This window comes from Protomyctophum parallelum (genome assembly GCF_964188405.1).
Source record: "Protomyctophum parallelum genome assembly, chromosome: 16".
Taxonomy (NCBI): domain Eukaryota; kingdom Metazoa; phylum Chordata; class Actinopteri; order Myctophiformes; family Myctophidae; genus Protomyctophum; species Protomyctophum parallelum.
Genome location: NC_139711.1, coordinates 14,861,305 through 14,887,234, shown reverse-complemented (window position 1 = coordinate 14,887,234; position 25,930 = coordinate 14,861,305). Strand labels below are relative to the sequence as shown.

General features: G+C 42.9%; 2 protein-coding genes across 5 annotated transcripts; one reads left to right on the top strand and one right to left on the bottom strand.

Annotated features, from left to right (window-relative positions):
• The first annotated feature begins 825 nt into the window (after positions 1-825).
• Positions 826-2,118, top strand: LOC310873341 (DNA damage-inducible transcript 4-like protein). Its single transcript, XM_083785704.1, has 2 exons — positions 826-1,074; positions 1,337-2,118. Exons 1-2 carry the CDS (start codon positions 861-863, stop codon positions 1,795-1,797), a joined length of 675 nt encoding a protein of 224 aa, XP_083641830.1. The 5' UTR covers positions 826-860; the 3' UTR covers positions 1,798-2,118.
• Positions 2,119-2,527: 409 nt separating this feature from the next.
• Positions 2,528-24,801, bottom strand: brd8b (bromodomain containing 8b). Of its 4 annotated transcripts, none has more exons than XM_083785545.1 (20): positions 24,752-24,801; positions 22,891-22,987; positions 21,298-21,367; positions 20,519-20,568; positions 20,223-20,345; positions 19,993-20,073; positions 19,578-19,642; positions 18,401-18,567; positions 17,313-17,357; positions 16,984-17,175; positions 15,756-15,858; positions 14,912-15,039; positions 13,801-14,194; positions 12,286-12,323; positions 11,833-12,047; positions 8,618-8,710; positions 7,416-7,484; positions 6,451-6,736; positions 4,504-4,548; positions 2,528-3,742 (listed from the first exon to the last, which is right to left on the bottom strand). In XM_083785545.1, the coding sequence occupies exons 1-20, from the start codon at positions 24,768-24,770 to the stop codon at positions 3,683-3,685; spliced, it is 2,340 nt and encodes a 779-aa protein (XP_083641671.1). In that variant the 5' UTR covers positions 24,771-24,801; the 3' UTR covers positions 2,528-3,682. The 4 variants fall into 4 exon arrangements, with proteins under 4 accessions (XP_083641671.1, XP_083641673.1, XP_083641674.1 ...); XM_083785546.1 differs by lacking the exon at positions 2,528-3,742 and adding an exon at positions 3,971-4,263; XM_083785547.1 differs by lacking the exon at positions 4,504-4,548.
• Positions 24,802-25,930: the final 1,129 nt, after the last annotated feature.

Sequence of the window (25,930 nt, the reverse complement as noted above, 5' to 3'; positions counted from 1 at the left end):
CCGCGCGCGCACACGCGCACACGCGCACACACACACACACACACACACACACACACACACACAGTGTGTGCATGTTTTTTTTTTCTCACACACGTCACCTTGAAGGAGCACATTCTAGAATATACTATAACAAGTGATGTATAATGGTGGCTAGAAGGCTACCAGAAAACATAATGTGAACTGGTTAATAGTGAATCATGTGTGAAGTCATGGATCTAGTCAATTCCCTCACCAATATCCTGATGAACCATTTGATTATTTTTAGTTGGGACAATTTTACCAGGTATTCCAAAAGTAGGCTAATTACGCCAAATTGAAGGAACCAAAATCTATTTTCTAGTCAAGTCAACTATTGTAATTTTATACTGATGACATTTAACCCTCGATGTCCAATAATCTCGTTATATGACCAGTCATATTTTCAAGTTTTTCAAAAAGCAGTACATTCTCCAAACGGTTAATAAATATTTCAATCAATCAATGTATTAACCTCTCTCTCTCACTCACACGCTTTGGTATGTCAGGCCAAAAGTTACTTTTTTCCCCAAACAATTTGATTATATATTGAAAAATATATAATAACTTAACTGTTTAATTGGTTGTAGGTAGGCAGGCCTACGTGACTTGTGTCAGGTCGGTGAGTGAAATGCCCGGACATGTTGCGTTTAATGTATTCTGAATAATGATTCAACCATACAACGTAGTTGCTCTCACAACACAACCAGAGGCCGTCCCACACGTGACCAAACCCAGCTGATGCAACATGTGGGGGGTATAAGAACAGGTGGCTGTGCTGTTCGTTCATAAGTCTTTTTACATGGAGAACATACAGACGCAACGCGTGAAAGAGAGAGCGGGGCATGGTCGGAGAGACAAAAGAAGGAAACAGAATGGTCTACACCACAGCTCTAGTGTTGGGACACGGCATGCCAACCTTATCGGAAGAAGAAAGCCTCGTCGAAATTATAGGAAACTTTTTATCTCAGCTCATTTCGAACGAGAAGAGTCGCTGCGCCGCTCGCCGGGGCAGCATTGATAGCTGCGACAATGAGGCGGAAAAGAAAGGACTACCATGTAAGTTAAAATAATAATAAAATATACATAGGCTTGTTTTAGTAACGTGATAGTCTTGGGCTAGCATTGCTGATGCAACTGACTCATGGCTTGGATCAGCTGATTGCAACTTTGTCACAATGCTAGTCTTACTCATGACTCTTCCTCGCTGAACTTGAAGAATGGTCTCCGTTGCATAAAACACCACGATATTCGGTCTTGTCACAGACATGGCCTTGAGAATGTTAATGTGTTAAATTAATTTATTTGTATTGCTCAACAGACACTGACCTGCACTCTAGGTGGGAGGAGGAGGATGAGGATGAAGTGAGGATCTTTCAGCGAGACATGACCCGGCAGATAGAGCGTTGTCTGTCCGAGGCCAAGGGATCCACTCTCCCGTGCGAAGTGCTCCTCCTGCCGCTACACATGTCCGCCAGGGTCGGCCGGGACTTGGTGCGCTACTCTGCCGGCGAGCCGTGCGGGCTCCGGGGCGCCACAGTCAACGTGTACCTGGAGGAGTCGAAAGACGCGCTGAAAGCTCTGGGAAGCTTCTCACCCGAGCCGAGCGTCACCCCGACATTCGAGCTGTCCGTCGTCTTCAAGGTGGACGACGGCTGGCCCCCGCTCAAACACATTTTCGTTACCGACAACAAGGTGTTGAAACTTCGACCGGAGTACAGACTGGTGAAGAGGAAACTCTACTCCTCGGCCAGTCCCGTCATTCATGACTTTAGCTGTTGACGATTAGAATAAGTCAACGAAAAGTCTGCATTTTTGGGTTTAGATATTCACATTCCACATGGAGGTTTCCGTTGCAATGTAGCCTACTGTTCTGTTTCCGTGTTCAAGTTTAGTAGCCTACTAGGCTGCTACAACTTTATCATGATTGCTGGAACTTTGGAAGGAAAAATATTGTGACGCACTGGACTGCAGCATTTTTGCACAGATTGTTTCTTGTAAACTGTGTTAATTTTATTTTGTATAGTGAGCTGGTCTCACTGCATTTTTTTTATTTATTATTTATGTAGTTTTGTTAACTATTCATGGGATGTGGAATAAACAATTTTGCACACAAGATTTTGTTTCTAAAACTTGTCACTTCGGTATATGATTAGAGCAGTGGTTCTCTTCTCAAATGTATTCATGTCAAGGACCCCAAATTGACACATTAGGCTGTGGGCCCCATTTGAAAAGATATGAAAGGGACCGATTAGATTTTTAATTTCAAGGATGCCCAGTTAGACAAGCATTCAGCTACAGACCCATGTAATGGCATTTCTATCTCTGGGACCATTTAGCTGGGTATCCCTTGGAACTCCATCGGAGCTGCATGGCATTCTAGATACTAAAAGTACTCCTGATTTCCCTAATCTGTATTAACGTAAACTACAGCCTACTCGAGGGTGTGTCAAACTGCTTGCTAAATGATGTGACCGTGCAGCTCTCGGGCAAATGGACCATTTTAATAAGCTCAAATATTAGCTTTTATTAAACAAAATGTACAACACGTGATGTTATTGGCTAACCCAAACAAAACATTACATACGATTCCATCATTTGGGTACAAAACCTTTTGTACTATGATCTAACACTTAATACACACCATGACTTATGCATCACGTCCAAGTCTGCCTACGTTTTACAGGGATGCACCAATACCAGTTTGAAAGTACTGCTCGATCCCGCATATTAGCCTTTTATATTAATAACCAAATATGATCCCTTAAACTGTATAACACAATCGTAGCGTGTTGGTTTGGGATCACTGGACAAAAATAATTAATCAATTTCTATATAGGCCTACTGGGTATTCATTTTATGTGCACTTTGAGTTTCCCTGTGTATGAAACGTGCCATTCGAAGTTTTACTTACTTGATTAACAAAAAGGGGTGCCATAGAAACAGTTACCAAACAATACATGCACCCTTAAAATGACACCTCGGAGAGCACAATGCGTTCAAATTAATTGCATACATTGAATGTTTATCTTTAGGGAGGACTACTAAAAATGTTAAAAAGACAATTAGCATTGTCTAAGTTTTAACCCAATACACAGAGGTCCTGGGTGTTGCATTTAGAATTGAGGTAATTTCTCTCATATCAAATCCTATTATATCCTAGTATGAGTCTGCAATATGTAACATCAGTACTGGTATCAATGCAGCCCTAAATATTATTTCATGACAACGTGGGTGCCTAGAACTCTGTCTCTTTCCAAAATAGAGCACGCCAGAACATGGTGAGCTCTGAACAATAGTCTCCCATCCCCCCCCCTCCCCACACACACACATTTCACCCCAGACAAAACTTTTGCTGGTGAACATCTTCTCTCTCGCTCATACATGTAAATGCATGTCCTATCCTGAGAGAAATGACAGACTACCCTTCGCTGGTGAAATGATACTAGGGGAAATAAAAGCAGTGTGCTGGCTTAAGAGGGAAGCTTGCTGCTCGCTCAGACAGTTTGATGGATCTGCACACACGCACGCACACATGAGCAGCCTGAGTGTACAGTTGCCTTGAGGAAAAATAACTCAAGTACTGTAGCTGCTCTGCATCCTCTGACGCCAGTAACTCTTGCTCTGTTGCTTTCTGTCTCATTCATGGCCTCAAATGTCTACAAGTCTATTTCTTCATCTTGAGGTCAGCTTCCATGGCGCTGCGGCGACCCCTGGTACCACCGTCCTGACAGAGCGAGAGATACAGAGACAGTAAGAGAGAGAGAGGGATGATGGGTCAGGATGAAAACATCAAGGTCGGTTGGACAGTGTGCAGGAGGATCCATTGGCGGCCCCCCTCCCCTCCCAGCAACCCAAAGGCCCTGCCCAGTGAGCCCACCCCCCAACAAAACACAGCACAGTCCACCTTGGAAGGTTTCCTCCCCAAATGAAGAAGAGGAACGAAGAGAAACATAAAAGAACGACGACGACAAGCTAAAATAAATGGAGAAAAGAGAAACGAATTTAGACAAAAAAATCTAACAAGAACAAAGGAAAACGAAACATGCGAGAGACAGAACAATGTTTCAATGTACAGATTACACGAGAACGGTACAAAATAGAAAATAATACAATGATGAAAACAAAACCAGATGAAACCAGCATGGTGGGGTTGTCACTGACTGAAGGTCGACGGAAGCTTGAGATGATGGAACAGGGGGGTTACTGTTGTCTTTACTGGTGTGTACGGTGAGGACGATGTGGTGCCTGAGTCAGTATAACAGAACATAGGAGTGTTTATGAGGGTGATGCGGGCCTCAATGCACTTGTCAAGTGTGTGTGTGTGTGTGTGTGTGTGTAGGCGTACAGACAGAGAGAGATATAGGTGTATTATGCCTTTAAGGTAAAGTTGTGTTACGTGCGCGCTTGTGTGTACACAGACAAGGGTGTGCGGAGCGTGGGCCCAGGTTCTGGTGAGATCAGGAGAGGAGGGACCTGAATACTTACAAAGAGAGAGAGAAGAAAAGCAGGAGAGGCCATTGGGACACTGTCCTGTAGGAGGACAAACATCAGAGTGAGAAAATAGAGAGAGAAACACGCATATGCGAAGAGCGAGCAAGAGTCGTACATGTCTGTATTGTGTGAGTGCACTCGCACGCATCAACGAGTATATGTTAACTGACCACCACACGGCACATACACCAAACGCGTACGCACATGAAGCAAGCAAGTACAGGTTAGAAAGACAGATCATAAACCATGAAACACGCTTCGTTTCTAGCATTCAAAGAGTCAAGTGAGACAGTGAACCGACGTACATATTATGGACAAAGCCAAGGCAACAGCAGAGACAATAATTCAAAGGCCTAACAGATGTAGACGGACTGCAAACAAATTGTACATGCAGACACAAAGTGCAATTATATGCAGAGCCATCCAACATGGAAGCGGATATACACAGAGACAGAGAGAGTAATGCAGAAATGCAAGTCGACTTAAGTTGTATGCACACAAAGAGACAGAAAGTAGAAAATACAGGGGATGGGAGAGACATGCAGGAGGTTTAGGAGATATTCCACTGACTAGCAGTCTATCACAAGCAGAGAGAAGAGCAGATCTGAAGACAGCTGGAAAATGGTGTTTGTGAGATTGCATGGAGATTGCATGTGGAGGTGTGTGTATGCATGCGAGAAAAGAATGTTTTGAGTCTATATACCGATAGGGAAAATCACTGGACAAGTTCAGGGTAGCATAATATGCAGATCTTATACTTTGTCACAAATGTAGGAGGAAGAACTCTAAGATATGACAGATGATACACTGGGAATTATGGCTGGTGTCTAGAATTCCAAACAGGATTTTCAGTGGTTGGAAGCCGGAGGTTCATGTTCCGTGCTAAAAGGCTTTTGCTTCCAGACCATCACTTAAAAACGGATTTGAAAATGTCAGGTAGGTGTTCCGTGTTGATGTATGCCAACAGTGACGGGGTAATAACGACCTTCAACAAAGCCATTAACCCCAATTATTTCAAACAAAGTGCAAATATTCACATCCGACAACAACATTTTCCTTGGAACGATTGAACTAATCACAGTATTTGAAACATTAGAGATTGACATTGACGGTGACCTCTCTTAAAACATACCCCACCTCACTCCACCCCACCCGAGTGAACCCTACCCCAGCTCACAGGCCCCAAATACCCAATAACTAAAGCACAGGGATCTGGGGTATTTTTCACCTTAAGCAAAAAGCTCAGAATGGAAAGACATCTGCAGGGGCGAAATAATTAATTAATACCTGGCAGGGTAAAATTACAGGACATACACATACACTTTACCAAACACCACTAGACCATACTCAAACCCTACTGCAGCCCACCAACCACACTAAACCAGGTGATTATTTTTTAATAATCATTAACGCATTGTGCTGCTGCCTCCTGCATTATGTGCAAATTCAAAACAGGTGGTAACGCAGGACCGTTCAGTGACTTCCGACGAGTCAATGGAGGGTTTTGCAACTCTAGATTCAACCCATTATAAAAAAAGATCTAGTGTTGCAAATTAGCACAGCTCTCCCACCACACCACACATAGTCTTGTGTTGCCAGACTGTTGTCTCTCTCAATTTTCAGATGCTTCAACGAAAGCTCTATCATGAGTAAATCATGATTAAAATCATGAGTAAAGTGGAGCCTCCTCCCCACTTCCGTTTTGTCTTTACAGTCGCGCAAAATTTATCTAATATAAATATAAATCATCTAAGTATATATAGTTTGTTGCTTAGCAGAAATAGAAAAAATATTTGGGTGAATGGAAATGGCAGCTTCCTTACACAGATTTTGGTGTAGGTGTAGTTCCAGACTCTATACGGCATTCGGAGATTGCGGAATAGTTGTCTGGTGGCTACGCGAGACTACACCGCACCCAACGCTACCCCGCACCGGCCTCACCTTCTCGGCCGGCTCGCCGGGCTTGCGGCCACCCTCGCGCCCGCGGAGGCTCTTGGCGGAGATGGCACTCTCGGAGGTCTGCATGATGAGCTGCGTGGCCAGGAACTGCTGCACGTGTTCCAGGACGTCACGCTGCATCTCCAGCGCCATGTGGTAGACGTCGTGGTCCGACGAGTTGTACATGACGGCGTTCTGGAACATGAGCATGATGTCGCGTTGGAACTCGGCCGTCGTGCGGATGACGCCCGACTCGATGTTCTTCTTGATGGCCGACAGGTCCATGGGCCTGTGGGTTTGGGGACGGGGGCAGCAGTTTGCATAGGATTCCTACACATTTGGAATTTCTAAATGCCATACTTTTTCCAGACTCAAATTTCGGGCCCGTGGGTCACTCTCCGGGCAAGCTGCGGCCGAAAAACCGAGGTGTGAGAGAGAAGAAGTGGACGGTTCAGTGTCTGAGGGACTTGCAGTATCTCACAAAAGTGAGTACACCCCTCGAATTTCTGCAAATATTTAATTATATCTCTTCATGTGACACTGAAGAACAACTGCATTAGAGCAATGGTTCTCCTTCAAGGACCACTGGTTGAGAACCACTGCATTAGAGCAGTGGTTCTCCTTCAAGGACCACTGGTTGAGAACAACTGCATTAGAGCAGTGGTTCTCCTTCAAGGACCACTGGTTGAGAACCACTGCATTAAAGCAGTGGTTCTCCTTCAAGGACCACTGGTTGAGAACCACTGCATTAGAGCAGTAGTTCCCAAACTGTCTTTAGACCGTGACTCGAAAGAGAAATGACATTTGCTTAGGCATGATAAAAGTTGGGTGGTTTTTGCATCATGATTTGCGAATGATGAGTAGAACACAGCTAATTCTACAGATCGGAGTAAGCTTCTGCTTTGACAAACACAAATAGAAGTTAGGAAGTGCATTGTTAAGCATTTTCAAATTGTCTGTGTTCTGACCTGTGTACAATGCTGTGGTAACCCGGGGCAATGTCATCTGACACAGGCTGCAGGAAGACACTGGCATACCTGATACAAACAACAAATCACACACTTATTATTTATCCCCATTCACAAGTATGACAAATCTCATTCTAAACTACCTGGATCTAGGGCTGAAATGATTAAAATAATTGATTGAAAGGAAATTAATGTAATTTTTGTAATCAAATTATCAGATTTAATGTTGCATCAGCTAAATCTGCAACTTTCAACCAAAATCAGAATACTTGTCTATGTTGCTTAAATTGAGCACGTTCAACATGTCTATATAGGTTCAGACAATCTGGGAACCCATCGGTTACACTTGTATTTGCATTCCCCTTTTTTTTTTATCCCACGATTTTGTAACCCATTTTTCACCCCTGTGTCAATCATCTAATGTGATCCTGGGCTCTACACACCCTCCTCCAACCTAGTCCCCATATATGGGGGACAAGGGGAGAGCAACGGACTTGAACTCATGCTTCCTTCATGCCTGAGTGTCCAAGTTGCTCCTTTACACCTGACAGGGGGGAGTTTCCCTGGTTGGACGTAGCGTGTGGAAGCTATTCCAACCAGTTCCTTTCCCCTCCATCAGGCGCCCCGGCTGGCCAGGGGGAGGCAGTTTAGCCATTTGCATTCCTAACACTAGAATGGTTTCTTCTTCCAAACTTGGTTGAGGTCATGTTACGAATTTCACAATTCATGCAACATCATCAAATATATGAAATATTGATCAATTGATATACACCGTGTGCAACATCATCAAATATATGAAATATTGATCAATTGATATACACCGTGTGCAAACCTTCACAATTTTATTTTAATTAAAACTATTATTTATTTATTTTAAACACATTTCCAGACTGATCACAACAATAAGGAGTATTAAAATCAATATGGCTTCATCAAAGAACTCCGTTATGGTTGTCAATCAAATAACTTAATACTACTACCTTCTCAGGTCAGAGCGATACACACCCAAAATGTTCTATCCCTATTTCAGTTGGTTTTGGCAGCTTTGAAGGTCTATATTAATGTGAATACAACCCACAGTCTATCAAAGTGGCTCTTGCAACATAACGGAATAAGACGACATCAACAATTAAATGAAGGGACAGGTGTTGGTCAATGACAATCTTGACTGGCTGATATGGGTGGGGTGGGCCAAGGCTCACCTGTGGTTGGCTGCGGCTCTCCACACCAGCATGATGGCTTTCTTCCAGATCTTTTGGGCCTGCATGGCCTCCTGATCCTCACCACATATGGAGCTAATGCACAGCGCCGGGGGGGAAAGAGGGAAAGAGTTCAGGGACAGAACAATGACGTGGCCATGGTCCAAGTTCAATGAGAGGGGAGGTAGGAGAGAAGCCATGGGGGGGGGGGGGGGCAGATAGGGGCAGGGTGGGAGGGAGAGGGACAGATGGAAAGTGGGAGGAACAGTGGAAGTGACAGGAGGACAGAGGGAGGGTAATCTTTACACACCAGCAGCAAAAAAAACTAACTGGTGAGCACAGTGAAATACATCTGAGCCAGGGGTCATGAAGAAGAAATAACTGACGATTGCAGGCCAAGCTTTATATCGACTTAAAAATCAGTCTTTTGCATTGAGGGCAGAGGTAATTTTGGGGTGTCCTGATTGTACCTAGTACGTCCTTGCAAAATAAAATGGCTCACAAACACTCTGAAGCAATATTGATAAATAATATCGGAAACAAAAGGTAAATTCTAAAAGCAAAAAGTTAACAAAAACATTTCTTTCTTTTAAAGATATTTTGGGAGGTTTTCTGTCTTTATTTGGATAGTAGAGAGACAGGAAACGGGTAGAGAGACACGCAGCAAAGGCCATCGGGCTTGGGTAACAAACCTGCGACTCGCTGTCAGGCTGCAATTAGAGCCTATACCCACTTTCAGTGTACTGAATCATGGAAGTTTACCAGAGTTCAAACGGGCTGTATGTATGAACGGAATATTCTGGCACAGTAGGAAAGGACATGCGACACATTTTAGGCAGGCAGGACCCTTGACTTAAGTCCAGCCTCCAGGTTACATCTGACTTGGCTCAAACCGCGCTCTGTGTGTGTGTGTGTGTGTGTGTGTGTGTGTGTGTGTGTGTGTGTGTGTGTGTGTGTGTGTGTCTATACATTCATGAATCCACTTGCTGACCGGCTGTCACTATTGAGCATAGGGGTCTCTTGTGACCCTACCAATAACATCCTATGGCAGGCAAAAATGTCAAACTAGGGGGTTTTCATGATTCTGAATCCATTCCAAGCATTAGTTTTGCACAAAATACACTCCTTGGGCTAAAAACAGCCATAGCCACCACGTATCGGAGCGTCAGGCGAGGCGTGAGCGCGCGTCGGACGCCGCCGGTGTGGGATAGGTTCATTAAAAACTGTTTTGACGCGCGGTGTTCGCAGACGGTGTGTGTGGGGCTTTAGCTGTGCTAAAATAAAATAAAATGCCTTCTGACTTTAAATACGACTCCACCATTGCTACTAACTTAGCAATGCATGTGAAGTTTATGGACGTAGCTAAACAAAATGCACATTTTCTCCAATGGATATATTGGCAAATAACAAGATTGAACTAACACAGCAGTTTTGTGTTCATGATTGCCAAATATACGTATTATTCTGTAGTTGTCAATCTCATTCAATACTACTCAGCCACTTTTCAGTGTCAATGTGCTAATTCTAGCTCGACTACAGCTGTCAATCTAACAGCTGACCTAACTTCTCCATTCTTACCATCACTCTGTCAGCGAATGTGTACTTGTGTAACTATTTGTGTCTCGCCCTTATCTTTAGTGCAGATCCTTTTATGTGAACAATTAAAATAGAATCTTTATTATAGAGGACTATAAGAACCGTCTGAGATTGGGGCTTGTGCCATGAGGGGCTGCCGGGACAGGCCAGGAGGCTTGTTCTGTATGCTGTTACTGCTGCTGGGACAGGCCAGGAGGCTTGTTCTGTATGCTGTTACTGCTGCCGGGACAGGCCAGGAGGCTTGTTCTGTATGCCGTTACTGCTGCTGGGACAGGCCAGGAGGCTTGTTCTGTATGCTGTTACTGCTGCCGGGACAGGCCAGGAGGCTTGTTCTGTATGCCGTTACTGCTGCCGGGACAGGCCAGGAGGCTTGTTCTGTATGCTGTTACTGCTGCCGGGACAGGCCAGGAGGCTTGTTCTGTATGCCGTTACTGCTGCCGGGACAGGCCAGGAGGCTTGTTCTGTATGCTGTTACTGCCTGAATATTTGTAAAACAACCGACTACACTTCAACATTACTGGATTTTCCATTATATTATTCAGTTAGGGAAACCCCACAATCTCTAAGGGTTTAGGGTTAGCGACCTACATGGCTCGTTAAGACTGAGGTGTGGCATGTTAAGACTGAGGTTAGGGTTAGCGTCGACCTACGTGGCCGGTTAAGACTGAGGTTAGGGTTAGGGATAGTGTTAGTAATCGGTCGAACTAACGGCAGGACAGAACAATGACACGTTACCGACGTGGCAGCCTCTTGTTCCCAAGTGACTTCCATAGGAAATTAATTGAAGCCGTCTCGTCACCCCCTCTCCCCCCAGCCTCGTCACCCCCTCTCCCCCCAGCCTCGTCACCCCCTCTCCCCCAGCCTCGTCACCCCCTCTCCCCCCAGCCTCGTCACCCCCTCTCTCCCCAGCCAGGACAATCACGGGACTAATTGTCTCCCATGTGTGACTCAGGTCCTTACAGATCGTGACAGTTGTTAAAGGACAACTTTAGTTTTTTTCAACCAAGGTTCATGTTTTAGGATGTTATTAGAGAAACTAAAAGGTGTGTGTTAATTTTCTTTCATTTGCTGCTTTCTTTCGTTTTAGGGATTTTAGCAGTTTCTGACAGGGGGGCGGGGGCATTCGAGCATGGGGCTAAATATGTATTTTTTTACAAAATATTATGGCGATTTATTATTTTATTATTTACTATAGTCCTAATAAACCCCAAGAAAATACATCTGGCCACAAAATATCACAGGATCTATTGAATGTGACAAACTGACATATTGAGCCTATACACACAGTATAAGCCTTCCCCCAGTAGGCTACCTTCACATTCAGTAGATCCTGTGATCTGCTGTGGCCAGATGTAATTTCCTGGGGTTTATTAGGACTATAGTAAATAAAATTAAATAAAATCACCATAAAATTTGGTAAAAAAATACATATTTAGCCCCATGCTCGAATGCCCCCGCCCCCCTGTCAAAAAGAGCTAAAATCCCTAAAACGAAAGAAAGCAGCAAATGAAAGAAAATTAACACTCACCTTTTACTTTCTTTAATGACATACTAAAACATGAACCTTGGTTGAAAAAAACTAAAGTTGTCCTTTAAGCATAGAGGTAACGTTTGCTACTCACAACTGAGAGGAGGAGGCGGGGCTGCTGGCCAGAGAGTCGGCCGTGGTGTAGCAGCAGCGCTGGGAGTTGGTGCCGTAGCCGTCTTCGCTCTCGCTGGCCGCCGGCTCCACCTCCGAGAGGTAGGGACCCTCCCCGTCCACACCACACTCCTCCTTCAGCTCCATGATGCCTTCCTCTGGGTCCGCCTCACTCCCTCCCTCCTCCTCCTTCACCTCCTGCGCCGGACGGACAGACGACCGCACACACAGAACGGCGTTGATTTTGTCAGCTACTTTTGATTTAGTTTGAGTAAAAGTTGAGTCATCTGAAATGTTTGTGTGTTAGTCTAGTTTTAGTCAACAAAACAGTTTTAAGGCCAGTCCAAACCAATGCAACTTGGCAGTTGCATGACAACTGCCAAGTAGTTGCATGACATGTTGTGGACTGACCTTTAGGGGTTTTAATGTTACTCACCTTGGATTCTTTCCCTGACACGGAACTGTCTTCGGAGTCTGTAAGATGAAAATGGGTTTCATTTGAAAATGCACCGCAATGGGAGTTCTATATGCATGCACTGCACATCCTTGCTATACAGTAAAAATCCACTGTCCATTTAGATTTAGTGTTAAGATGGTTACCATACGCAGGTCAATTTTGACTCAAAAGGTAGTGCAAGTGATTTTCTTTGGTTAAAACAAAAAGTGTTTTGTTAAAAGGTTAAATCACTATATTCTGATAGTAATCATTGCTATAGACAAGAGTTTTTGTTCAGTAACAGGGGTCTCCCTGTCTCTCCAGCTCTTCTTTTTTTTTTTATAATCTTTATCCCACAAGTTTGTAACCCATTTTTCACCCGTGTCAATTATCGAATATGATCCTGGGCTCTACAAACCCTCCGCCAACCTGGGGAGAGCAACGGACTTAACTCATGCTTCCTTCATGCATGAGTGTCCAAGACGCTCCTTTACACCTGACAGGGGGGAGTTTCCCTGGTTGGACGTAGAACGTGGAAGGAACACGTTATTCCAACCAGTTCCTTTCCCCTCCATCAGGCGCCCCGGCTGGCCAGGGGGAGGCAGTTTAGAGACCAGTATTACTGCATGTTTTTGTGAGGGTACCTGCCCTAGGGGACACGGGGAGAACGTGCAAACTCCACACAGAAAGGCCCTTTCGCCAAACCCCGACTCGGGTATGGGCGCTGATGACGCGGAGGAGGGAACACGCAACCAGTGCCCACAGCGTCTCCAGCTCTTTACCAGTTTTAATGCCGGGATTAAACGATCGTCTTCCAGGCTAGACTGCCTATGTATAAAGTTACCTTTGAACAGCCAGTGCACCGATCGCTGAGTTGCTTGTCACGAAAATCCACTTTAAAACGGTGTAATTGCTTGTGTTAAAATATTCCAAAGGGGCAACCGCGCGCTGCTATATATTGTAAACAGGGACTCAATTTCCCATAACGCTTTGCACATCGGCGCGACAGACCTTTTTGCGATGACGTCATCAAAACGTCTCATATCCCTTTCTGTCCGGTGGATTGCCCATATGACTTAAAACTGATTAAAAACGTGGATTAAACAATGAATACATAACTCGGGCAACTCGCAAATCGCAGCGAAAGTGTTCTACAATTAATTAACTCAGGCAAATCGTGAATAACATCATGACAACATTTCAGACAATCAGGAGAGAGTAGCCATTTATCAGCTTAATTTTTATAGTGTTCCAGTTCAATTTTGTCTGCACATTTCTTTGTGTCATCAAAAACAATTCCACTTGTTTAATCTGTATTCTGACTGCGTTCTCTATCCTGATTGGATAAAATTTGGTATCCTAGTTTCAGTTTCTTAAAACTTTCTGTTTAATAAAAAGCTTGAGAGTCCAAACACTCTATAGCAATGAGTGCTATCAAATATAGAGCTTTATAACACTTATTTTGTGAACGAAAATCACTTTAAATTGACACTCAGGATTTGACCGCGTACATACCGAGGCAAGGCGGGTTGGGTTCAGGCTGGCTCCACTCCTCCGCTTCGCTCTTCACCGTCACCTCCGTTCCTTCCTTTTCGGCCGCACACTCCTCCGTGAGCTCGCCCCCCGTCGCCCCTTCGTCAGAGGACGTCACGTCACTTCTCGCCGCCTCACAGTCCCCCTTGAGTGCTTCTTGCCTCATCATGGCCTCTGGTTGGTGGTGGTGGGTCTCCGGGGCCAGGGGCGCGGCAGCCTCCGGGGGCTCCAGTGCGGGGTCGACCGGCACCGCAGTCACCACGGGCTCCGAGGACTTCAGCTCCTCCCAGGGGCCCGGGAGCGACACCGCCTCCTCGCAGAGAGATAGGGCGGCCTCGACCGCCGCAGCATCCAGGGCTTCTACAGAGTCATCCACCTGGGAGGGGGAACAATAATCAGAAAGCATTGTATAGCAACCAGCAAATCTCTTCAGGTGTTGGAAGTGCTGCACAATAATAATAATAAAAAGATCGATATCTAGATTCAGACACATGCGATATCATTTCTAAATTTGAGCAAGAATCCTGCCGCAGGCCCAGGCCGTGGCGTAACGGTCTGGGCACCAGACTGGTAATCCAGTCGCAGTGTGCCGCGGGTTCGACTCCCGAGCCCGACACGGCCTTTACTGCATGTCATCCCCCCATCTCTCTCCCGTTTCCTGTCAGCCTACTGTCTGTCCCTTCAAAAATCAATAAAAGGCATAAGCCGCAAAAAAAATATCTTAAAAAAATAATAATAATAATCCTGCCGCACTAATTGGCTGTCCAATTTAGTTACTCTTACGTTTTTGCTAAAAGAGACTTTAAGAGAGGTTTAAGTCAAGCCCTTTGATGTTGTCTGTTTAAAGCCACAGTAGTTGGTTCCATGTGCCACATGTTGAATGTAGTAATGTTCAGCAACTACAGACTAGATAAAGACAAATATTTTCATGGAAGAAATTTGAATCATGTGAGAATCATGATCTCAACTCTTGTGGAGGACAATCGAGATATACATTTGAATGGTGCAGCACTAGTATCGGTTGTGTCCATTTCTTTGCGTGATGTGGTGTTTTGTGGACACACGGTGGCGGATCCTGGCCACCGTGCCTTACCTTCTCCTCGATGATGGCGATGATGTCCCCGACCGTCTCCAGGTCCAGCTCGTCTCCTATGTAGGACACAGCCACCAGGTCGTCTTCCACCCCCAAGCCCGTCTCCTCAGCCAGCTCTGCCTTCACTGCTGCCTCCGGTCCACCCTCTCACCACACACACACACACACACACACACACACACCCACACACCCACACACACACACACACACACACACACACACACACACACACACACACACACAAACAAACATTGGAGAGAGGGAGATCAAGAGTTTAGTTTAGAGCATAACTCCAGTTTAAGCCAATGCATACATTACACGCCATTTTGGAAAGAACTTCCCTAGTACTTCCTTCACAGGTGTTATTACTACTGATGATACTAATAAAGGTCAAACAGAGTCAGGGTGCTGCTATTGTGGATGTTGGCTCACTGGAAACACTCTGCCAAACCAGTGGGTCTCAAAGTGTCCTTGAGTGGGTTCCAAATGGTCCCGTACGGGTGTGTAACTCTGAGTGTACAAATGGAACCAATTGGACCCGTAAGGGTTCCATTTGTACACTCAGTTATGGGGTCCTTGAAATTAAAGAGTTTGAGAACCACTGCACACTAAAGTAAATTGAACAGTAGTATAATCGGTAAGATCTGTAATATGTCCTCAACAGTCTGAAACAATTCTTTGTATAGGTTCAAAATAAAAGAGGAGAAAGACAGAGTCTGCACTGTGTGTGTAGAGTATACAAAATTGTGTGTGTGTGTGTGTGTGTGTGTGTGTGTGTGTGTGTGTGTGTGTGTGTGTGTGTGTGAGTGACAGAGACAGACGGCGACTATGTAGTGATATTTACCTGTGGTGATGTCATGACTTGCTGGCATGACAGTACCACAACTGCCGCCAGTTGTGGTCTGAACTCCGTTGGTGAGGCTGGCTGTTGCATCACCCTCTGCTACCTAAGAGAAAATAATTTAAAGCTCAAAAGCAATTCAGTGGTTGAATCCCTTTTTTGTATCCATTCGATATCATCAATAAACTGTAGGCCTATAACCAAACTACTACATTGCAGAGAAGTAAGTTATATAACAATCAATATATTTTATAACCCATGACAAACTTTTAAAAAGTCTAAGCTTGACTGAAGGCCAGCAACTGACTCACAATAGATTTCTAAAGACACCATCTCATGGTTGACTAACCCTGGTAAGAGTAACCATTGTTGAACAATTGCCCCTTTAAAAAACAACACACGTATTAGGCCCACAGACTGCAAAAAGCCAGACATGCCGTTTCATTCAAATTAGAAAATGTATGTTTAACGTAGATGTTGAAATGGAAAATTGTGTTTGCAAGTTTAGTTGACACACTGGTGAAACGGAACACACAGCTTGTCCTGCTAAGACCGTAGCATAACTGTTTATAATTTAGCATTTTATGTAGACTTAGCATTCAATAATGTATATTCACACAGCTTCAATAGCTTGCTTATGATTCTTGATGACTATTTCTATGTATTTGATGTATTATCTTGTGTTGTTGTTACTGAAAATCGCTCTGGATTAAGAGTGTCTGCTAAATGCCTACATTTTTAATTATAAGGGAACAAATTCATCCAGTGACATAAACCTGGGTGTATTATTGTATTGGGCCCGGTGCCAAACTCCATGACAGCCATGGATTGGGATGATGTCACAAAAGGACTCACACTTGACCAATTACAGAGCTATGTCACTTTCCTTAAATCCAGTTTTTAATTGAGCTTAATCAAACTTTTAAGAGTTAACAACTGATAACATGAAAACAAACTAGACAACACAAAAATTAGGGGGCATTTCTTCGATGCTATTTTTTAATCTGTAGTACACACAAACCTCACAGAATGTGCTCTCACATGTTAATACTGCAAATGAATAATATTACAGTATACCACATTGGCCCTAACCACAATTACAATTTTGAGTTTGCAAGGGAAATGGTTCATTTGCCATAGGTTTCACCTTACATCTTAAACTTTGATTTAATTTATTATGGTATTTTTTGCTTTAAGCAAGACTAAAATTCAAGCTAAAGTTCCATCTCACCAGGCGGGGGCTGGCTGAGATGAGGCTGCCTTTCTTCAACAGCTCTGACAGTAGAGGGGAGGGTGGCGGCGTGGACTTCTGAGTAAGCAGCCTCTTCTGTGGGGAATCGTCTACTAGAGCCCCCAGGCTTCCCTCTTTAGGCCCTGGGCCCGGACCATCTGTTGAGGGCAGGAATGTTCCTATGCCCTGGGCCTGGTGGACATGATGAAAGAATTAGGGATGCACTGAATGGGAAATTCTTGGCCGAAACCAAATGTAGGAAACGGTTGGCCTAAAACCGAATAATTATGAGTAAGATTATATATCGTTTAGTTATTTTTTTTTTTTACCAGTTTTTGTACCATTGCTGTCATGCCTGGACCTTTGTTGTAGAGCTACATGATAATGGCAAAAGACATGATTACATTTTGATCACGTCGTCATCACAACAAAACAGTAGGTTACAAAAGGTAACCCCGGTTCTTTGACTATTCGGTCTCTCGGCTCTAAAAATCTACCAAACCGAATACCGAATATTCGGCTATTCGGCCGAAAGGTTTCGGTGGCCGAATATTCGGTGCATCCCTAGAAAGAATGGCATGTATGAGAGATGCTACACCTCTACACGTAAATGTATGTCTTGTACACCTACACCTTTATATTAAAAGGAACTAATTATGATTTATACAGTATGATGTAAATAAATAAAAATCACACCTCACTTCTTTAAACAAACTCTAACAAACTCTAAACAAACATTAAAAGTCCATAGACTTGTTTTTTTGGGGTGCACCCCCAAAAAAATAAAAATAAAACATGATCATCAGTTATTATGATTATAATAGGAGGAAGATTTCTTTCAAAAACGTGTACAGAAAGTGTTAAAATTGTTTTTATGTGGCCACACCCACCAGTTCATTAAGTATACCTGGTTTTCACCATAGCACCACCCATCTGAACTTAAGCCTCGCCCACAGCTGTTGTATGATAATGTGGGAGGGGATAGGTTTATGATGTCACTAAAATGGTGTTATATCGATTGGGCCTTTTGACTCAAAGGCTTTCAGCTTTCAGGAAGAAAACAAAAATTTGAATTTGAATATTTGAATATTATAACCACACCTGGGGGTCTATTAGAGTAATGTTAACTCCATAGACACATGCAAAACAGAAAAATCACGGCACTCCATCTTTAAAAGTCCATAGACGTGGCTGCCATATGACATCATTTCTGAAAGCCAGACGTTGGGAGGGGTTAGCACCCCTGAATAAAAAAAACACAACAAAAAAAACCAACATGATTTTCTTATTCATATAAGATATATTCTGGGTGTTTCACGTACATTGGTTCATTTTCCTTCCCGTAGGCCCACCACTGCGTAATGAAAAGGGAACCAGTGGCCTGCGAGATGGAATGGCTGAGTGTGTGTGTACTTACAGCTGGGTGGGCGCCGGTATCGTCAGAAGGGGTGCCGGCGGTGTCCATGGGGGGCGTGGGGATGGCCATGTCGGCCTGGGAGTCCACGCTGGGGGGGCTGGCTCCCAGCGGAGAACGCACCGTGACGCTGGGCAGCCGCTTGGGAGTGTTCTTCACTGCCTGGCGAGCTGCAGGGAGTGAAGGCACGGGGAGGGACTTTAGACAGAGCGACCCAAAACAGAAATTAAGATATTCGCCCGGGGACCCAAAATGGCAGATATACAAGCTTGTAGATCTATTTATTTGTAGTGCTATTTTCACGTCTAAAATATTTTGTTCTAATTTATGGAATTTCTTAAGATTTTTTCTTTCATTTTACTTCTTCATGGCATTACTGAAGAAAAATAATCCCTGGTCCTTGTTATTAATTCATGAAAAGTTTAACTTTTTGGGAATGTTTTTTGAAAATGCTTTACAATAATAATTAAAAACTAAATGTAGGAAACAAAAGATAAGTGAGCCCATAGAAATATGTCTGGACTCAGTGTTTGGGAAGCAGTTTTTTTTAGACCACCAATGGCTAAACCAGAACCACTGGCGCACTCTGGTGGCTGAGTCAGGTACTTCCTTCTTTTACCATTGCTGTCCTACTGTTTATTCACACGGTATAATGAATTAGCTGCAGAACTAAATCTATATGCAACCATTATATTTCTACCGCCTGATAATGACAGGCAAGCAGAAAGTGAATTATAAAGAAAATACAAAATAAACATAGGGCGCCAGTGATCTTGAATAGCCACTGGCCGGTAGCAATTTTCCCAATCTTGGGTTGTATGGTGTTCTGGTTAAATTAAAATGTGTGTAATGATGGTGAGGAGACAAGGGCACGGTCCAACTGCTTAACTAATAAGGTGTTCTAATTACAGTAACTGCCAAGATTCATGATTATATCTGTAATTTCAGGAAAAGAGTCACGATTTGTTATTGTTTTTGATGAATTGCTCAGCCCTACCCTGTGCTTAGGTTTACAATATTTAAACAAGGCTAATAAACCAGTGGTTCCCAAACTTTTTCAGGTCAAGGACCCCCAAATTGACAGTAATTAGCCCGCGAACCCCATTTGAAAAAGATATACCAGGGATATACCAGATATACCAGTGGTTCCCACTTTGGGAACCACTGAAATAAACCATACCCTGATAGGCCGTCTCTGTGGCTTTCCTCTTCTGTTCCGCCTCTTCGTCATCCTGCTTCTTTTTTCTAAATAGACAAAAAAATAATGAAGAAATAATAATAATAAAAACAAAACAATAAACTAAAGGTTCAAGGATTGTGGTGATTGTGGACTTCTGGTTTAAACCCTCTAGCCGGCTATACATGTGTGTAACTTTAGAAATGAAAAGCAAATAGAGGGGATACCAAAATGCAGCACTGCTAAAAGTACAAATCAGTCCACATAATATCTGCACAGGCCATCGGGTCTTACAATGGTTATTATTTTCCATCAGCCATCCACAGACAGGCACATTGCTAAAAACACTGACAGGCACAACACTGAAATTAAGTAGGTGCGCAGACAGCCTGACAATCCAAACAAATCAGGGTCTTACAGTGTGATGTCCGTCCACAAATCCTTCAACTGGGAGTCCAGATGACCCGTCTGAATTAGATCCACTTCCTTCTTCAGCTTCCTACAAATAAAAGGAAGTGCAGAGGGGAAAGGTCATGTCATTTCCCAGTATTCAAAGACCTTTATGTGTGGGTGTGTGTGTGTGTGTGTGTGTGTGTGTGTGTGTGTGTGTGTGTGTGTGTGTGTGTGTGTGTGTGTGTGTGTGTTTACCTGTACTTCTCTTGTGTGTCTCGCAAGAGCTTCTTCAACTCCTCTATCCTCTCGGCGGTCAGTCTGCGCACAATCACATCCTCAATGGTCTCTACCACTTCACCCTTCTCACCGCGCTTACGTCTGGAGTGTGCACACACACACACACACACACACACACACACACACACACACACACACACACACACACACACACACACACACACACACAGAGAGAGATCAAGAATTTAGTTTACAGCATATCTATGATTACTACTTATTATGGTTGCATGTGTTGTAAACATTGTAATACTGACTTGGGTGCTTCAGTGGCTTCCAGCAGCTCAGAGTATTGTGAGGCACAGTGCTGTGGAAGACGGGCAGAGTTAACACAGACAAGGCATCCACTCAACAAAACTAATGCATTGTTAACACAGCTGACAATTGAGCCAGCCATGCTGGAGACAGTGTGGCCACAAGGAGGCGGGCCACACTCATATAAAAAATTCAGAAATACTGGCAGGATATCCACTCCACCTTGGAGACCATTCTGTGTTTTAAGATTCCTCAGACTTGTTCCTTTTTATTGCTGGGAAATATCCCTGAAGAGTTTCTAATACATGATAAATATTTCAATATATCAAGATCCTCTTAGCAACAAGTAAGAAAGTGATCACACAATGCTGGTACCAACAGGACCCACCAACGAAAGAACATTGGATGGACATTACTATGTTATGGAAAAACTAACATTCATACTTAAGACTACAAGAGGATAAGTTCTATAAAAAAGTGGGAAAAGTGGGATCTCTTCTTTAAGCCTAGCGATAATGTATGAGGATTTCAATGAATGTATCCTGTGATATGAGTGTTGGAATATTGTTTTTTCTTTTGTATTGACAACTTTTTTTGTTTTTTCATCAATACAAACGAAGTGAAAAAAATAATGGTAAACATGTTGAAAAGTGGTTGAACTAGGGCAATAATGTTATGAATTGAAATTAAATTTCAATACATTTTCTTTATGATTCCCCAACACCCTTCTTTCTATTTAACCTCCACTTTGAAAACTGGTTAAAATTATTAAATTGATCACCTTTTGTGAGAACCAGTCAGGTGGACGTCCAGGCTCAGAGAAAGGCTTGATGGCTCTGCTTACAGACACCCTGAAAGGTCAAGGTCAGGTTCATTAGTATGTTCCCAAACTGGGCAATTCATTTTACACTTTACAGCAGATAATAAAAACAAAAAAAACACAGTAAAACATATATAGAAGTCAGGACAGACATGTACATTGACACAAGATCCAGATAATAACAGTTTAAACTAAAGTGCAACTACAACCATCCTCCGACCCACCCCTGAATCTAACAGCAGCTACCTCCTCCTGCTTCCATTGTTGATGGCACACTTTTTTTTTTCTTTTTTTGCAGGGGCAACCAACTGGTTGGGGAGACAGGGCCTTCGCAGTGGAACTCACTCCCAACTCACATCAGAGCTGCCCCCACCATCGAAACGTTCAAAAGCACACTCAAAACCCACCTTTTCAGACTGGCTTCCCTACATATCTTGTTTGTCAACTTCTAGTTTTTAACCATTTTACTAGTTTATTTTCTAATAAAATAGTTTTTACTTCTGTTTTGTAAAGCGACTTTGGGTACCTTTAAAAGCACTATATAAATTGAATGTATTTGTATTATTATTATTATTTCAGAATGGCACATTCATACTGGACAATGATAGTGCATGTGCCTATATAAATGTATAGTTATTACCACATAGCACTTGATAATGAAAATAGGCTAAATTTGCTCATGGAAACAGCTGTGTTGCTCTTCGACTTGTCTCATTTAGGTCCATGGCTACTGCAGAAAAGTGCTCTGGAGGGGGAAATGACTCGGGGACTGTAATGTTTCTCTTCCAGATTAATTGTGAGAAATGCAAATCTTACCAGTTTTCATTTGACTATCCTTTGCAATGTCACTATTGTACATGTGTACTGTACATTCCCAGAGAAGATTCAGGGGACACCGCAGCAAAAGCAGTAAGAATTAAACGCAGGAGAGGTACGGTTTAAGTTAAAACAAAGTGTTTATTTCATAACATTCTACCGGCGTAGACATGTTATGAGCTACTTTCTGTCAAGAAATTCTTTGGAGGTGATTCTTTTTCTACGTGTTGGAGTTTGGAAGCACTTGTTTTCAAAGTAACGCAACCTCCTGCTGCCTCCTGCATTATGTGCAATTTCAAAACAGGTAGCACGCAGGGCGTTTCCAACAATGCTTTCAAACTTGAACAAATTATCACCTGCATGGGATGTATTGACAGAATGTAGCTCATAATAACATGTCTATGGTGGATTTTTATGAATGCACAATTTGCTGATAGAAAAAGCAGCTGCAATGTTGGTGAGTTTACCGTTGTTTAATACAATCAGATAGGACTTCTCTGCTTGGATCTGTATGGGCTGTCAATGGCTGGTGTTACAACTCTGGATTCAACCCATTATAAACATGCAGTGTTGCAAATTGTGGCTACTTAGAACATAATATGACCATCAGTGTTCTAGCATCGCAGCTTCAACTGGCACGTATCAGTGTCGAGCGAGGATGTTTTCCAGTCAGTTATCTCCAACAGAATAATAAATACCCATGATGATAACCAGTGGAAGTGCATGCTGTTGCTTTACCAGTTTTGGTCACCACTCCTCATAACAGAGGAGGCCAGGCAGAGTTTCTCTCTGACTGACCACGGCTCTGTGGGACCCACATTCAGGATCTTGTGTTCTGAAAAAAAAAGTAGAAATATTTGATTGATTGAAATTTTTATTTCACGGTATGTAGAATGGGTACATTTCAAACGAAAGTACAGGTCAATACTGTTAGAACCAGAAAAAGCACAAAGACTTGTGTTCAATTCATCAGAACATATGACGTACAAATATACACCCTTTCTTACAAGGTACTGTAAGAAAGGGTGCTCTTTGAGGGAGGTTTTGAAGGAGTCAAGGGATTCACATTTCTTAATTAATGGCTGTTGGTAGGGTGTTGCACATTTTGGTGGCATAGGAGCGAAATGAATTTAAACCCTTGTTTGAGCAGAATCTGGGTTGCACGTGGTTTGTTGAACACCCTCTGGTGTTGTCATTGTGAACTTGGTTGACATTAAGAAACCTTTTATAAGGTACTGTACTGTCTACATGGGTATCTTAGTGGTGTAGCAAATATTGTAGACCAGGCCCATTGCAAGTTGCTGTACTCTCAACCCTAAGCCATTCCAGACTATCAAAATGGGCAGGGGTGAGGTGGGTTCTGGCCCTGGGAATAACGCCAAGTAGTAGCCTGATCAGTTTGTTTTGGGAAGTACTCTGGAGCCTTGTTTTAAGGGCGTTTGAGGTGCTGTGCGGTACCAAGAGGTGCATGCATAGTCGAAGAAACCATGTATGAGGGCTCCTCTTAGCGTCTTTGAGGTATTTTTGTTGACCAGTGAGGAGATCCTGTATAGGAATCTTGTTCATTTCACATTTCATTTCTGGTGTTAACCAGAAATGTCACAGAGACAGGTGCTCTTTTATGACCGTTTGGAAGGAGGGTTACCATTTTTTGTATGGCTGTTGTTGGTAGGGCATTCCACATTTTGGTAGCATAGCAGTAGAATGAATTTAGCCCCACGTTTGTGCCTAATCTGGATTGAATGAGATCAGTGAAGCTGGCTCTCGGGGTGTTGTGTCTGTGTCTCTCTCACGTCACTGAAGTAGTTCGACAGGTACATGGGAATTGGTCCCTTGAGTATATTGAAGACCAAGTTGCTATGTACTCTACCCTGAGCCATCCCACCCTAACATAATGAGCAGGGGTTAGGCGAGTCCTAATTTGGGTCCCCCCTGGACACAAAATCGGTAGAGCCATTAGGCTGGAGTTTTAGTTAACTTGGTAATACAGTGGCCTTGGGAGAAAGTTGTGTGTTCTGTTCACCAATAATATTGTCTTTGTCTCAGATTTGTGTGTGTGTGTGTGTACTACGTCTTTAAATGTTATGATTCATTGAAAATTGACCCTGATGTGAACAAGTCAGTGCTTTTCCTGGTTTTATCCTCTTAGCAGATTTTGTATTGACCTGCACTTTCCTTGAACTGTACCCATTCTACAAACTGTACACGTATACAATTTTCAAACAATCAATCAATCAATCACTCTAGCTGTAAACAAAGGGAGTAAACCCTAAAAGAAGGTAGTTCGCTATTAATACAGCTTAGTCTTAGTGTGTTGCCCCGAGTTAGCGCGACATAAATAGCTTGTTGCAATGCATATTAGTACTAGTTAATTTTGGGTCTGTAGATCATAATCAGGTATTTATGTTAGGTCTTTAGCATTAGCATTACTTGGCTCTGTTGGGGGGGACACATTCGTGAGACACACAGCAGCGTTTACACGCACAACAAGCCATTAAGAATAAGAAAGCTATTGGGTCAAACTAATATAAACAAACGTATTGTTCGCGTGTGTTATTTGTATTATGAAGAAATACATAATAAGTGAAATATCACTCACTGCCGATGCCGCTCGCCATTTCTTTTGTGACAAGGCCGACAGGCCGTGATCCAAACATCCGCCGGAATTGTTTTAGCGGTACACACGTCTGTAGAACCACAGACTACACAAATAGGTTCCTAGTTCCTACCGCCAATTTAAGATGGATCAGGGGCCATCAGCAACATTCCAAAAGTCCAAGGGCAGCAAGCTAAAAATGTCAGTTTTATTTTTAAATGTTTACAATTTCATTTTGTAACAGACTACACGACTAGTCAAAAAAAATAAGAAAACACAGAGTAAGAACTTAGAATCCACATTTCCATATAAGGTCAAACCTCAATGAACAAAAACATTGTGATTAATGATGTTACAAAATTACAAAATGAGTCTTCATTCACATTGTGAAGACTAAGAGAACATTATAATGAACAGATTATCACAGGTGAATAAATAAATAAGTGGTTAATACTCAGCTGACATCATCAGGCCATATCACTTCCTCTTGGAACAAAGAATACTATCCCTACAATCTGGTTCAAAACAATGACAATATAAACAAATGATCTTTATATGACCATGACGGGCCGCAGGTACATTAAGCAGGGCCGCATGAGGCCCCCGGGCTGCGGGTTGAGTAGCACTGTCCTATAGGCTACATATCTGCTTTAAATCAAACATCCAAAGCTGGATCATTTAGGCGGCAAGCTTCTCTTTTTCCCCCCACATTTTATTTATTTAATTTACTTGCTTACTTACTTTAATACTTAGCCTACTTACATGTATACTTTGTCTGTCTGTCTGTCTGTCTGTCTGTCTGTCTGTCTGTCTGTCTGTCTGTCTGTCTGTCTGTCTGTCTGGTGAATTATATGGTGTGTGTGTGTGTGATATGTGAGCTTTCCATAATCACAGTCAGTAATCCTTAATCATATTCATCATCACCAGTTTACCGTTTTCATGATCACCATCATCACCAGTTTCACTTTCACCAAAGTCTGTTCCTCTTTTGTTGGTGCAATGTCTATAGGAACTGAGAATCCATCAAATTCTACTATTAAAGAATATATATATATATATATATATATAAAGAATCTTGAAATCTCAGTAACATAAAGTGGACAATGGATAACTTTAAAAAATATGTATCTTTTACATTGTCTGACATTCTGTATTCTCGGATCAGTGGACAGAATAAATACT

Bases quoted from the DNA above. Each gene is read 5' to 3' on its own strand.
- LOC310873341 (XM_083785704.1), top strand. From the start codon at position 861: ATGGTCGGAGAGACAAAAGAAGGAAACAGAATGGTCTACACCACAGCT. The intron at 1,075-1,336 runs GTAAGTTAAAAT...ATTGCTCAACAG, and splicing joins GGAAAAGAAAGGACTACCAT to ACACTGACCTGCACTCTAGG.
- brd8b (XM_083785545.1), bottom strand. The intron at 21,368-22,890 runs GTAAAGCAACAG...TTGACCTTTCAG, and splicing joins AGGAGTGGTGACCAAAACTG to GGTGTCTGTAAGCAGAGCCA. The intron at 18,568-19,577 runs GTATGGTTTATT...CACTCCCTGCAG, and splicing joins CACAGAGACGGCCTATCAGG to CTCGCCAGGCAGTGAAGAAC.